This window comes from Rhipicephalus microplus, chromosome 3, assembly GCF_043290135.1.
Source record: "Rhipicephalus microplus isolate Deutch F79 chromosome 3, USDA_Rmic, whole genome shotgun sequence".
Lineage (NCBI taxonomy): Eukaryota > Metazoa > Arthropoda > Arachnida > Ixodida > Ixodidae > Rhipicephalus > Rhipicephalus microplus.
Window position 1 is genome coordinate 46743156 of NC_134702.1, and position 12928 is coordinate 46756083.

The 12928-nt window shown below is 45.6% G+C and overlaps 1 protein-coding gene across 2 annotated transcripts; it reads left to right on the plus strand.

The window, feature by feature from the left end:
• The first annotated feature begins 2 nt into the window (after positions 1 to 2).
• On the plus strand, positions 3 to 12437 carry LOC119175473 (WD repeat-containing protein WRAP73). 2 transcript variants are annotated; one of them, XM_075889426.1, is made up of 13 exons: positions 3 to 223; positions 285 to 380; positions 479 to 535; positions 624 to 740; positions 1051 to 1227; positions 2259 to 2348; positions 2443 to 2577; positions 2641 to 2718; positions 3633 to 3699; positions 3778 to 3906; positions 5104 to 5187; positions 10014 to 10121; positions 12245 to 12437. In XM_075889426.1, the coding sequence occupies exons 1-13, from the start codon at positions 155 to 157 to the stop codon at positions 12346 to 12348; spliced, it is 1311 nt and encodes a 436-aa protein (XP_075745541.1). In that variant the 5' UTR covers positions 3 to 154; the 3' UTR covers positions 12349 to 12437. The 2 variants fall into 2 exon arrangements, with proteins under 2 accessions (XP_075745541.1, XP_075745542.1); XM_075889427.1 differs by lacking the exon at positions 10014 to 10121.
• The last annotated feature ends 491 nt before the right edge of the window (positions 12438 to 12928 follow it).

Here is a 12928-nt window from a genome sequence, read left to right on the forward strand (position 1 = left end):
CAAGGTAAATTAAAGCGCCGCGTGTTGAGACGTCCACCGTCGAAATAGAAATGCGTGCATTATTCCCGTCCAGCGCGAATGGTTGTGTTTTGAAACCCTTCGCAACGGGATGGTTTCGAAAACCCCGTTAACTACGAACAGAATCTGCTGAATCATGAGCTTCTCTCGGGTCGTGAAGGAGTCTCCAGCGCTGAGCTCATTCTCGCCAAACGGAAAACACTTGGTAGGTGCACCAAACGTGATGTAGCGTTGTCGATTACCGACTTGACTACTTCTCTTTACAGGCTGTCCCGTGCGCCGCAAAAGTTACCATTTACAACTCTATCACGTTCCAGGAGATAGCTACGATTTCTAATGTTGACGTTGTTGACACCATAGAGGTAAACTTTTGTTTTGCGAGTGCCTGCACTTTGCATAGCGACATGCTAGGTTCACTACTTCAAGCGCTTACAGTTTTGCCTGTCTCGTCGTTCAACAGTGGTCTCCCGACTCAAAGCTGCTGTTGTGCTTGTTGCTAAAGCCCAAAATAGTACAGGTGAGTACGCTTAGAAAACTCCACTGTAAAGTAATGAACACACTTGATTGTTTCTATGACGTTGCTGCATTTCTTACTAAAATATTAGGTGTGGCATCCGGAGGATACAACTTGGAAATGCAGGATATCGGAAGGGTCGCTGGGGCTTATAAGTGCATGCTGGAGTCCTGACAGTCAGCACATCTTAACAACAGCGGATTTTCAGGTGAGTTTCTATTAGATCAATTTAGGTATAGAGAACCTAGCGAGTAAACAAATTAAGCCTGCTTTATGGCCCCTTTGCACTCACTGTTTAGTCTGTGCGCCAAGCAGTAACTCTAATCATTTTCTGCAAACATCAGATAATCGACCTTTGTTTTCTCGAGTGGCGCAATTATGCATGCGAGCTTTCGCCTAGTTTCTTAGGCCTTGTCATAGCACAACTTATATTATAATGAGATGTCTTGTACAGCCAGTCATTGTGCGATGATTAGACGTGAACATAGTAACCTTCGGCATTTCTATCACCATTTTAGATCAGGACGACAGTCTGGTCTTTGGTGGAAAAGTCTGTGCTTTACCTAAAGCAAGCCAAGTTGCCCCTGTCTCTGCGTTCATTCAGTAAATCCGGTGAACATCTGGCAGTAGTTGAGCGAAGAGACGCCAAGGACTTTGTTAGCATCATCAACTGCAAGACATGGACTCTCCAACAGGTGAGGCTTCCAAACTGGTATTGATAAGTCTTGGTGTTGTTTGTTCTAGTGGGAGCCCAAAACAGCGGTGAAGAGCTCATTTTTTTAATTCTGCACTCTGTCAAGCAGATGTTCATTCTGTGTAGCTGTACTGTTATATGCAAGCATGATATTGGCCATAGACTTCCTGTTAGTTAACTCTTACCACTAATATGTGTCAAACAACAGACCACTCCATCCAATCTGAGCAGAGCCACCTGATATCACTGCAAGGCCTGTTATTTACATTCTTATTATAATATTCCAATAAAATTTCCTAGAACTCTACAACTTCATTTAACATATTCTCATCAGTTATTTTAAGCAATAACGTAAATGTATACACTGATGAAGTGTAATGCATTTTGCATATTTTGATCTGTTACTTTTTTTTTTGTAGATTTAGTATATTGGCTACTGCCATGGTAGCAACCTTTTACACAATCAGTAGGGATCCTTACAATAACTACTAACAGAATTTGGAAACTTGTTTGAACGTTGCATGATAGTGCATTTAATTACTATAGTGCACCAAACAGGGTTGTGTAACAAGCCCATGTAATTCCTATCAATACATGAAAATGAAAAATTCTTAAATAAAGAAGCATTTGGACAAAATGAATAACTAGGGTGAAATGTCAGGTCGCACAGCAGCTCGGTTAATAGTCGTTGGGTATGTTTAACGACAACAGTAGCTATTCCCTGCGGCACGTAGATAGATAATTTGTTCACTATTCAACAAAACCCTAACAGCCTTTAGGACCCTCACGGGAGAGTGCCAATCGACATGCATATTGAGGAAAACATACCTTGTGACACAGCGCTTGTAATGCTCGCCACTAAATAGTGGAGATGACACCAGTGTGCACAATTACTTTTTCTGCACTGCTGTTGTATTGGTTACGGTCAATGCTGTTTCACAAATTAAACCAGTGAGACAGGTAGTGGTTGTCTGCTCAGTAATCTGATGATTAGCTTACTTCCATAAAATAACTCAAATGTGCTTTCCATAGAACTTCCCAGTGGCATCCGAAGATATCGCCGACCTCTTATGGGCTCCAAATGCTGAGACATTCTGCATATGGGAGTCTCCGAGAACAGGAGTAAGTTTTGTATCGTTACGTTTTCACTTGGATATTGTAAGTATGTATATATGAATCACATTCTCGAAATTTTCTTGTTCCTTCTCTTCTACAGTTTCAGCTCTATGTTTACAGCACTGCTGGCGCTAAGCTTGCTTCGTTCGGTCTTAATGAAGAGATTATTGGTATCAAGTCACTCTCATGGTCGCACTTCGGCCAGGTGGTACTGCTTGAGAGTTTTGACGACAAGGTATTTAGCTGGCAGTTGCGGTAAGCTGGCAAAAACCATAACTGATGGACGGTTTGTTCACAGATAATGCTGCTCGAGACAGTTGCTTGGGGCAAGCTGCTTGATTACGAGCTCCCGGAAGTGCTCACAGACAACAGCATGGCAAGTGGAATCATGAAATTTGAGAAATTCATGTTCGATGGTATTTGTGGTCATGTTAGGTATTTCATTCGCATGCTAAGGGAGAAACACAATGTTATGTTGGCATAGCATAGTAGTGAATGTGTGACCCTCATTTATTGTCTTGAAATTGTTTAAAACTGGGGTGCCTTGTGCATCCCTAATCAAAATATTTTGAAGGTATCTGTGTCAATCTTACTCGATGGCTCTCATTGTTAGGTAGAAATACCGAAAGCTGGCACGTGCGATGGAATCACAAGAAAATCATAACTTTGCATGTTTCACAGTGAGTTTCCCCATTTAAATGTGTGCATTATATGCACTTGTGCATATGTGCACATTGTGCATGTGCAAATCCATGTCACCTCCATATAATAACTTCTTTGCATATTACAGCTATCTGAGGAATGTTGCATGTTCAATCATGTGCTGTATTACTTGCTTCGTGTTTTTTGCCTCTAATATGCCATGCTGCTCTTTTTTTTTTTTTGCTGCACACTTTGTGTGAGCAAAAACAATATTCTGGCTTCTGAGTTGTTCTATTCTAAAGATCTGAAATATAGCAACTGTCAATAAAAGAGCGCACAAGGAATATAGAAAAACAGGTTTGTCAGTGGTTACATTCAATAGTAAAAAGTGCTTCTTAATAGTGTATTGTTCTATACCTGGACAGGAAAACAGTATTCATTCATACAATAGCCTTGTATTTTGTGTCATTTTTGTCATTGTAAACCCGAGATGACAGTGAGCAACTGTATGCCCTGTTCCCTTCACCCGACATGGTCGCCATGCCCATCTTTAGTCTAAGCACCTAACAAACAAGCCTGCTGGTAGGCCTCAAGTTTTGGAAACTGCCATTCGATGTTTCAGTACAAGTACCCACTTCCTCTTTGCAGATTATATATAAGGAAGTCAAGACTAAACAAACCATAAAGAGGGGACCAAGACCCATTGAAAGTTACTGTAAGTGTACAGAAATCGAAGCACTTTATTAAGGTGGCACAACCCCGTTTCATTCACTTTGTACACGTTTGGTCACAGATGAGGTTGTTCCTATTCGGCCGGTGAGTCCTGGATACCTGATCAGGGTCGGCGACGGCTCGGATGCGTTATCGCAACAAACAGCCGTCAGGCTCAGTGCAAGTCAGAACTACCTGGCACGAATATCAGGTCAGTGTTTGTACAGATGGACAGTAGGACCCTTCTAACACATTTTCCATGGGTCTGCGAAAAGCTGCAGTAGTTGGGAAATGGGAAAATCAGTGCAACCATTTATCCACCGAAGTAAACACAGACGAAAGTTCAAATTTCTTCCCCTTAATTGTTTGAGGGGACGATAACCTAAGTGAAGCACTTAACAAAGAAAGTGCTTATTAACAGGGAGTTCTCACTGACCTGTTTTTTAGCTGTCCCTGTGTTAAGGTTAAGAAAACAACAACTAGCCAAGGGCAGTCGTAGAATACAAATACGGTGTTATGACTGAGCACTAAAAAGCAAGAACACTACATTTTAACCTTGCTATAATGAATGACTGTGCATATGACAAATATATTAGACTTCTGCAAATGTTCCAATGCTTCAAATATTCAAATGAGTATTAGTGTATTAGAACTTTCTTCGATACAAATTTAAATTGTTGAACATTTTAAAGCATTCGAGTCACATGTAGCTTCCCGTACAGAAGATTTCACTGCAGTTAAGAGATGCTAGGCCGTGAGAACACGTGTATGTGTCCGTGTGTGTGTGTGTATAAAATATTTGCACTGCTGCAAAGTCCCACTTTATCGTTAAATGAACATATTACCCTCACATCGATTCATCATTCTTGTTATATCACCTTATGAGTGTTAAGTACAGTAAATTTTAAAACAAAACAAGTTGTCATTTGCTTTCTACCAAAAGTCAAATTGTGCCTCAAAGTTCAACTTCAAAGTTGTTTTCACTTCCTTTGAACCACAGAGAATGACATTTGCTCAAGCCCTTGTTTTAATTGTCAAAAAAATACTGTGCAGTTTAGTTGAGTCACGACAGATATGCCCATTTTTCTTTATAACATGTGATATAAATACTATTTGAATTTAACTTGAAGTTATTCGACCAAAATCACTATTCAGTTTTCATTCACTTTGAACCTAAAATTCACTATTTGCACAAGCCCACAAATGATCTGTTATAGTGAAGAAAATGAAAAACAGTCTTGCCATTATTTTTCAATGTCGCATTATTGTCCTGCCTTTTTTTTTTTTTTGCCTTGGAGCTGATTCAAGATATAACAAGGTCTGACAGTCATATATACTTCTGTGTGACTGTAAAAGGTGCCACTTAACCAATGGGCTCTACTTATATTGCTATTAACATCGCTTACAGCAACATTTCCGAACATTGTCTTCATCTTGGACATCAGGAAGCTCATCCTAACTGCTGTGCTAGTGCATCTTACCCCTGTTACCTGTAAGTCTTTTCAAGTTGATTTGCATTGAATTCTAAGGCTACTTGCGGTGTAAGTGATTTCATTGAAAGACGATGAACATCAGTGCAGCGGCTCAATTTTCAATTGGAGCTTTTTCTTTGTGTGCATATTGCTATTTGTCAGGTTTGTTCCTTATGTAGAGATTAGTTTAGGTCAGTTCATCTTCACCCATCCTCAGCTTGTTCCTTACGTAAGAAGTTTTATGCAAGAACTTTTGACATCTAATGTTGCTTTTATGTTCTGTATTACAGTTTGTTTTTACTATGATGAGCAATCATAGCATCTGTACTGAGTGCCCACCTGCTATGGTCTCAGCAGAGACTGGCAGTATTGCAAATAAATAAATAAATAAATAATGAAGAAAAATAGTGGCAAAGATAGTAGCCTCACACCTGGATATCTTAAAGCATGTCATTTTGTGGTTGCTGTCCTGTCACAACTGCGGGTGCACACTTCTGTCAACTGTGATGTTGGTTTGTTCTGCTGCATGCATCACAACTGTGCACCTACTGAGATTACAAGTAAATGGTGGTTTCGTTGAGCATTTGCTTTTTGCATCAATCTGTCTATGTGCTGAGCACAGTCGAAACGCAGGTGCAAAACATCTGTGCGTGAAACTGTCTACAGAGCGTACGCATGGTTTAAAAATAGGCCCTGCCTCCATCCGTGCATCGATGCCTTCATCCTTCCGTGCGTCCGTCCATGTGTGCGTCTGTCGGTCCGTCCGTCTGTAGACTAGTCAGCAACTGCCCATAGACATTACGGGCCTTAGAACCTAGCTTCCCTCGATCAGCAGCATCCATTTCGTAGATATGTGTGAATTTTTTCGCAGCGCACCTTCATAAGAAACATCAAGAATGGTCTTCGCTTCGTTTGTAAGCGGCATGCAGCACCAAGTGTGGCAGCTCCGCAACAGAGACTAGCAGCTCCTCCTGTGGGCACTACAACTACAGGATTGGGACACACATTAGCCCATTAAAATGGTTGCCTCAAGCCAGTGCCTAATTTCTGCATTACAAGCTGCTAAATTGCATGACGATTTAACTCAAACTAGGATAACCAATATTTGTTTTTTTTTTTGGCAGATAAAAAAAATGAGACTATGAAAGATGCACACCGATAAAAAATAAGACACTGTGCCAAAGTGTTTGCAACTTTTTTTAAGGATCCCAAGGTTTATTGAAGGAAGGATGATTGCTTATACATGGAGAAAATCAAGGCCCAGCTTCTTTGTTTGAGAGTTCATTGTACATGTCACGATTTCTGGTATAATTGTGTGGTACGACCACATGGAGTACGTTGAATTTTGGGGTTTTCTACATGTACTAAAGTTTAGAGGAAGAACTTCATGCAGCATGATTTAGTTTTTTTTTTATCCTTCAATGCCACGTAGTCACTTGTTTTTAGTGGTAGAGCATTACTAGCCCTGACCAAACACTGATACATTTAAATTATTTGGTTATGTGGTATTCATGTTAAATGCCTAACAAGGCATTTCCGCCCATGTTTGAGTCACCTTACTGCACATTGAGCTTGTCAGCCTGATTAACCAATTTAATTCATTTGATAATGTAGTGCCATCATCACCATCATCATTTCTGGATCACCGCGCCGCGCCTCTCGCGCAGCTCATGCTAGCTCGAGCTGCGCGAGGATTAGAACGAGCTCACGCACCTGGCGCGTCAGACGTGGACAGCCACCGCGGCTCCTCTTCAGGCGTGCAATAAAGTGGCGCGATCGGCACGACCCCGTCGGCTGCCTACGACGCCGTCTCACGTCTCTCTTCTCTCGCCGCTACATTGGTGACCCGGAGAACACGCCCTTCGCCGAACGGCCCGCTGCCATGTTCCCGCAACTCTGCCCGCCAGTGCCGCTGTTCCAATCGACCTACCCCAAGGTATGGTTTATGCAGCTCGACGCCGTTCTTGCGGTGAATGGCATCACGGACCAGCTGCTGATGCACGCCATTCTTCTCGACGCCCTTCCGGTAGAGTTGCGCCATCTCGCTGCCACTTCAAGCACCAGCCCGCAGCCTTACGATGCCCTCTGCACTGCGGTGCTCGCCCGCAGCGGCAACACATACCGTCCGCTTCCGTTTACCCGCACCAGGCAGGTTTCCCCGGCGTTGCAGAGCAAGGTACGAACCAGTCCGCAGCCCTCCATTGACCGCTACCTCGGTACCCCGGCTTCGACTACTTCTACACCTGATCCGGTCGCAGAAACATCCACTCCTGCACCTGATCACGACCGTGAGGTAGAAGACTCCCCACTGCGACTGACCTTCCCTCCGAGAGGTACATTCCCTCAGAGCCCCAGTGCAGAGCTTCATCACACGTACCTGCTACCTGCACGTTTTCCACGAAAGCGACGGCACGCGACACCGTGGCCCTCGCCGTTTCCGCGACCACCAGCTCAGACGTCTCGGCCTCCTCCTCGCCGCAGCTGCTGGTCAGCTCCTCGACGGTGCCCCCTGCCGCTCCGCCACCTGCCACTGGTGCCAGCAATGGCCTGCCAGGTGCCTCGCCACATTCCACTCGCACCTACCCGGCCAGCAGCCGACCACACTCGGCGTCCCCGCTCCCCGCCCCTGTCCCTGTCTCTGTTTCGTGGTCTACGACGGGCCCCAGCGCCGTGCCTTCGCGGAGCCAGAGCCTGCCCTCATTGTCGGCGTCGACACCGGCAACCACCAAAGCAACTGCCACCGTCGCCCCTCTGCCCGTGGCGCCGCAGCAGGCACCTGCGTCGAGACCCGGCGTCGCACAGGTGGTTTCGGCCAGCCCCAGTCCTCGCACCTCTGGTGCCCCCCGGCTCATCCAGCCGAAACAGCCACAGATCCTGCCCAAGCTGTCAAGCGGCAGCGCGAACATGACCACGCCTTCGGCAGCGGCGACCACCCGGTCCCAGTCTCCCCGGGCGGCCCAGCACAAGGCCACACCGCGGCCCGCGCCTGTACCGGCGCCGCAGCCTGCGACCACGGTGCAGCGCGGAGCCGCGATGGGGCTCAACACGGGGAGTCCGCTGCTCATCGGGAACCCCGCGGCAGCGCAGCCGGGCATGTTTCCGGCTGGACCTGCGCAGGGCACTTTCCTGCTGAACCAGTACATTCCGGGCCTGGGCCACAGCCCGATTCTGATACAAGACGCATCGGGGCAGACCCAGAGCTCTCTGGAACAGATACAGGGGGTCCAGCTGGCCCTGCGGCCACCCCATGCCACGGGCCTGACCCTGGGACCTCAGACGGGGCCCAGGTCCCATGGGGGACATCCAGGACCGCCTGGCACCCCGACGCTTGTCATCCCACAGAACCTGGGGCCAAGGCCCAACATCTTTCTGGCACCGCCACGCATGATGTCGCCCCCCTCGTTTGCCATAGTCCCGGGACAGCCACTGACGCTGCAACAGCCGCAGGCCATGCTGCCCACGCAGACCATGCTGGCCCAGCCCACACTGGGTGCGTTCCAGACAGACCAGCACCAATCCCTGGTGCAGATACCGACGTTCACCCAGCTGCAGATACTGGCGCATGACCACCATCACCACCACCACCACCACCATCATAAGGCCCTGTCGGGACCTCTAATCTCGACAGGCGGCAGTATAGTGTCCTCTGCACCCAGCGCCAACATTGTCACCCACCATCCTGTCATGACCTCGCGACACACGGTCCACTCTCGGCCTGTCCGACCAGGTCACCGTGAGACCCGCTTGTCGGCTACCACAGTGACCCGGCACTTCCTCCTTCGTCCCTTGCGCTTCTCCCAGTGTCGCCCGCCAGAGACCCGCTGCTTACCGATGGCCAATCAACGCTGACAACCGGGACTTTACAAATGAACACTTTATGGATTGTCGTTCATATATATAGCATTTGTCGCTCTTTTTTTTTTCATATGCCTTCAAATCGCGCAAAGCGCTAGGGGGGGAGCCCTGTAGTGCCATCATCACCATCATCATTTCTGGATCACCGCGCTGCGCCTCTCGCGCAGCTCATGCTAGCTCGAGCTGCGCGAGGATTAGAACGAGCTCACGCACCTCGCGCGTCGGACGTGGACAGCCACCGCGGCTCCTCTTCAGGCGTGCAATAAAGTGGCGCGATCGGCACGACCCCGTCGGCTGCCTACGACGCCGTCTCACGTCTCTCTTCTCTCGCCGCTACAATAATATACATCTTGGACTTCGTTGAGAATCCAACATTTGTAAGATTTTGTCGGCAGCTTTGCAAATTGAGAATGGACGAAATTGTAGTGAATGTAATGAACTGCTGTTTGGGCCACGAGTACACACCTGCTACTTGTTGCAAACGTTTCGAGTCTGCTAATTCTACACGATAACCACGCCAGAACAGTGGGAGCTTATGCTGCTTGGCGCACGCACGGATCACCAACTCCGGGCAGTCCAGCTGGCCTGAGACTCCGCCAGGTTCCAAGGTCTGACCGCCGCCTAAGGAAGGGGGGCACCGGTAGGGCTAGTCTCCCGGCCCCTGCCTCCCTTGACCCCAGCAAGAACAAAATATAGTTTTGTCTCTCTCTATAATGGTAATTGTTGATGTGTTACATCTCTCAACAATAATACGATGACAGACAGTGCAGTGGAGGGAAATTTCAGTGGCCTTTGGGTTCTCTAGGGTGCACCTAAATCTAAGCACACAGGCCTCTAATGTTCAGCCACCAAAATGCGACTTTTGGGTCAGCAGTCGAGCACCATAGCCACTGGACCACTGTGGCAAGTTCCGATAGACTTCTAAAGAGATTGCTAGTCTAGGTGAACAAAATGTGCCTCTGTCCATTGTCCATGCTCAAATTGCTCGCAGGTATTGCGTGGGACCACCAATCAGACAAGCTTGCCATTTGCACCTATGCAAAGCACCTTTGTTTGTGGACACCCTCCAATGCAATCACGCTAGAGGTACCCTGCAAAGGTATGACCTTATCCATGGTTTACAGACTTCAGAAAAAGCATATAATTGAGCGAGGATAGATAATAATATACATACTTTAATTTTTTGTGCTAGTTATGATGCTCATGAAAGTGTCCGACTATATATATATATATATATATATATGTATATATATATATATATGTGTGTGTGTGTGTGTGTGTGTGTGTGCGCGCGCGCGCGCTCCAGTCAGTAATTTTGTAATCTAGCTTCAAGGCTCTTCCGTAGGCTGTGCAACATGCCAGTTTGTTGACTTTTATATGCGATCTAGAAATACGAATCCTACTCAGCTCGTTAAAAGGATGTTTGATCTGTCGCCACAATTCTCAGCCTTTTCATTTCCACCAGGATCTCATCGCACATTCTGGCCAGTTGTTTGTCCCTTTCCCTACAGTAAAAAAAAATTGCACCAAATTTACTGAAAAATTTTTTTTTGGCTCAGTGTGTACAGCTTTTTTTTTCTGAATAAATCGGCATCATTGTTTCACTTCATTGGGCACCTTTTGTATCACTATGTAAAAAATACAAGATAACTCATAACTACAATATGGCTTCACTGCATGGCAATACAATAAAATATGGCTACAAAATGAAAGCCAGGACACAAATGGCACATCAACAAGTTTTGGCCATCTAGCATTAAGCAACACAGCTATAGCAGAAGTGTATTCGTCATTGGTTCCATGAGAGACCAAATTTTGTTGATTGCAAGGGGAGTCATCACTGGTATTTTGGCACAAAGTCTCGTGACTACTATAGTAGTCATTATCGGGAAGAAAGTGGCTGAGAAAATTGCTTGTACTACACGACACTTTTGTATGGCTTTATTTCCAAAACAGTTTAACAGTTTCAAGCGCAGGCGTGGATGGTTATGTAATAGGATACCTGCATGCCATGCTAAAGGTCTGGGTTCATTTATAGTGCCTAGAATATGTACGTATATTCTAGGCACTATAGTTTAGCGCACACTTTGGCCGAAGATGTTCATGTAATTGCATCCACCTCAAATTTTTGCTCACAGGCGCCAATTTTTCACTCTGAACGAATGACACAACACCAACACCAGAATTCGTGCAAAACGATCTCTTAAATGCCATTGCAGTTAAAATGATAATGTGAGTTTTGGATATTATTGTCTTGTCACTATGGGGATAGTTCTGTCAGTTGATTCACTAAAGCAATGGAACAGATGGCATATATCAGTGACAGTTCATTGATGCAATGCATGAAATTACTGTTACTACTATGCTGACACGAATGACCTGTTTGAAGGTTGCAGGAGAGGACTTCACCCTACCAAGAACAATTATATTTACTACTGCTACTAGACGAGTACAACGAACCATGCTGTCTTCATTTATCATAGCACCAGCCATTAAAAGTTTCTGAAATTACTAAAGCGAACTTTGGCAGCAGCCATTACTTAGGACACCTCGGGAACGATTTAGGGTAGTGATAAGTTTTATGCATGAGTATAGCTCTTGTGGCTATATTCATGATTTATTGGCCTAGATTTATACAGTAGAACCCCTGTTGTACATCTTTCATATACAGCTGACTCTTAGTGTACGAGTGTTTTTTAAATGCAATAACTGCTTAAAACTGCCTTTCATATGATAAGCTGGCATGCATTCTGCACCCCTCTTCAGCTCAGTGAAGAAAACTATCATTACATTGAACATACAATATTTTCTTGGTCCCATCGTTTTCAGTTTAACAAGTGTCTACTGAACATTTCTGCCACTCGGTGACAGCAAAGAATCTGTGGAGCCCAGTTTTTTAGAACCTCCTATCCAACCGACATTCCTACCAAATATGTGACCCACTGTCGCTGAGCTGGATGTGCCGCGAAAGTTTGGCACAATAGTTTTGGCGATGAGAACAAGTGCTCAAAGAGGGTCTGGTTCTGGCAGAGGCACCAAACACAAGGCTTCCATCAAAGACATCTTAAAGCTATAAACTCTTGAATAAGTTCGAAGGTAGAGCTTCGAGCAAAGAATCTGTTCTTGTTGTAGGTTTCCCAACCACGGCAGGGTTTTTTTTTTTCCGAGCTTGTATAATGCCATGATTTGTTCAAGTTCTGTTCTCCCTTTTTTTCATTTCAGGGCCTTTTCACATAAAGCGTTGCCAGTGGAATCCCAGACGGAAAAGCCTCATAGTCCATGGACAAGATGCAGTTGTACTTTGCAGCCTGAGTCACTTGGACTGAGTGCAAAAACCCACGAATGGCACGATTCACTCGCAAGCAAAGAAAGACACGACAGTGCGTTTTATATGAATATAAGCCTTTTATTGTAACATCTGTGATTTTTTTTCTTCTTAATATGCACCTTTCCGCTTCTTTTAATGTACACATCTCCTATTCCATTTTTGCTTAGCAGCGCAAGAACAGGAAGAAGACCACTTATACACCAGCCACCAAAAAAGTGTTAGGCTCAACAAGTAGTCCATTAACAAAACACAAAAGCATCGCTGCGTGCCTTGTGGCAGAATCACGATTTGCGTCAAAAAGAAGTAATAGGGGATGGGGGGAAGGTCCCCCGCAAAACACATCCGCTCGCGCAACCCCTGGTGACCAAACTTCCAACAACGCGCGCATTTCATACTACCGAGTGCCTCGAGAGATGACTACAAATGGCAGGAAAAAAAAGATAGCATAGCAGGTTCCGCATAGGCAATCAACAATAAATTACGTAAGTGCTCAGGTCATAAACGTAAGGCTGCGGAAGAGGATTGATTGCGCTGGCCGCAGGAGTTCGACGAGGGGGGCAAACGAGGAGCTTGACTAC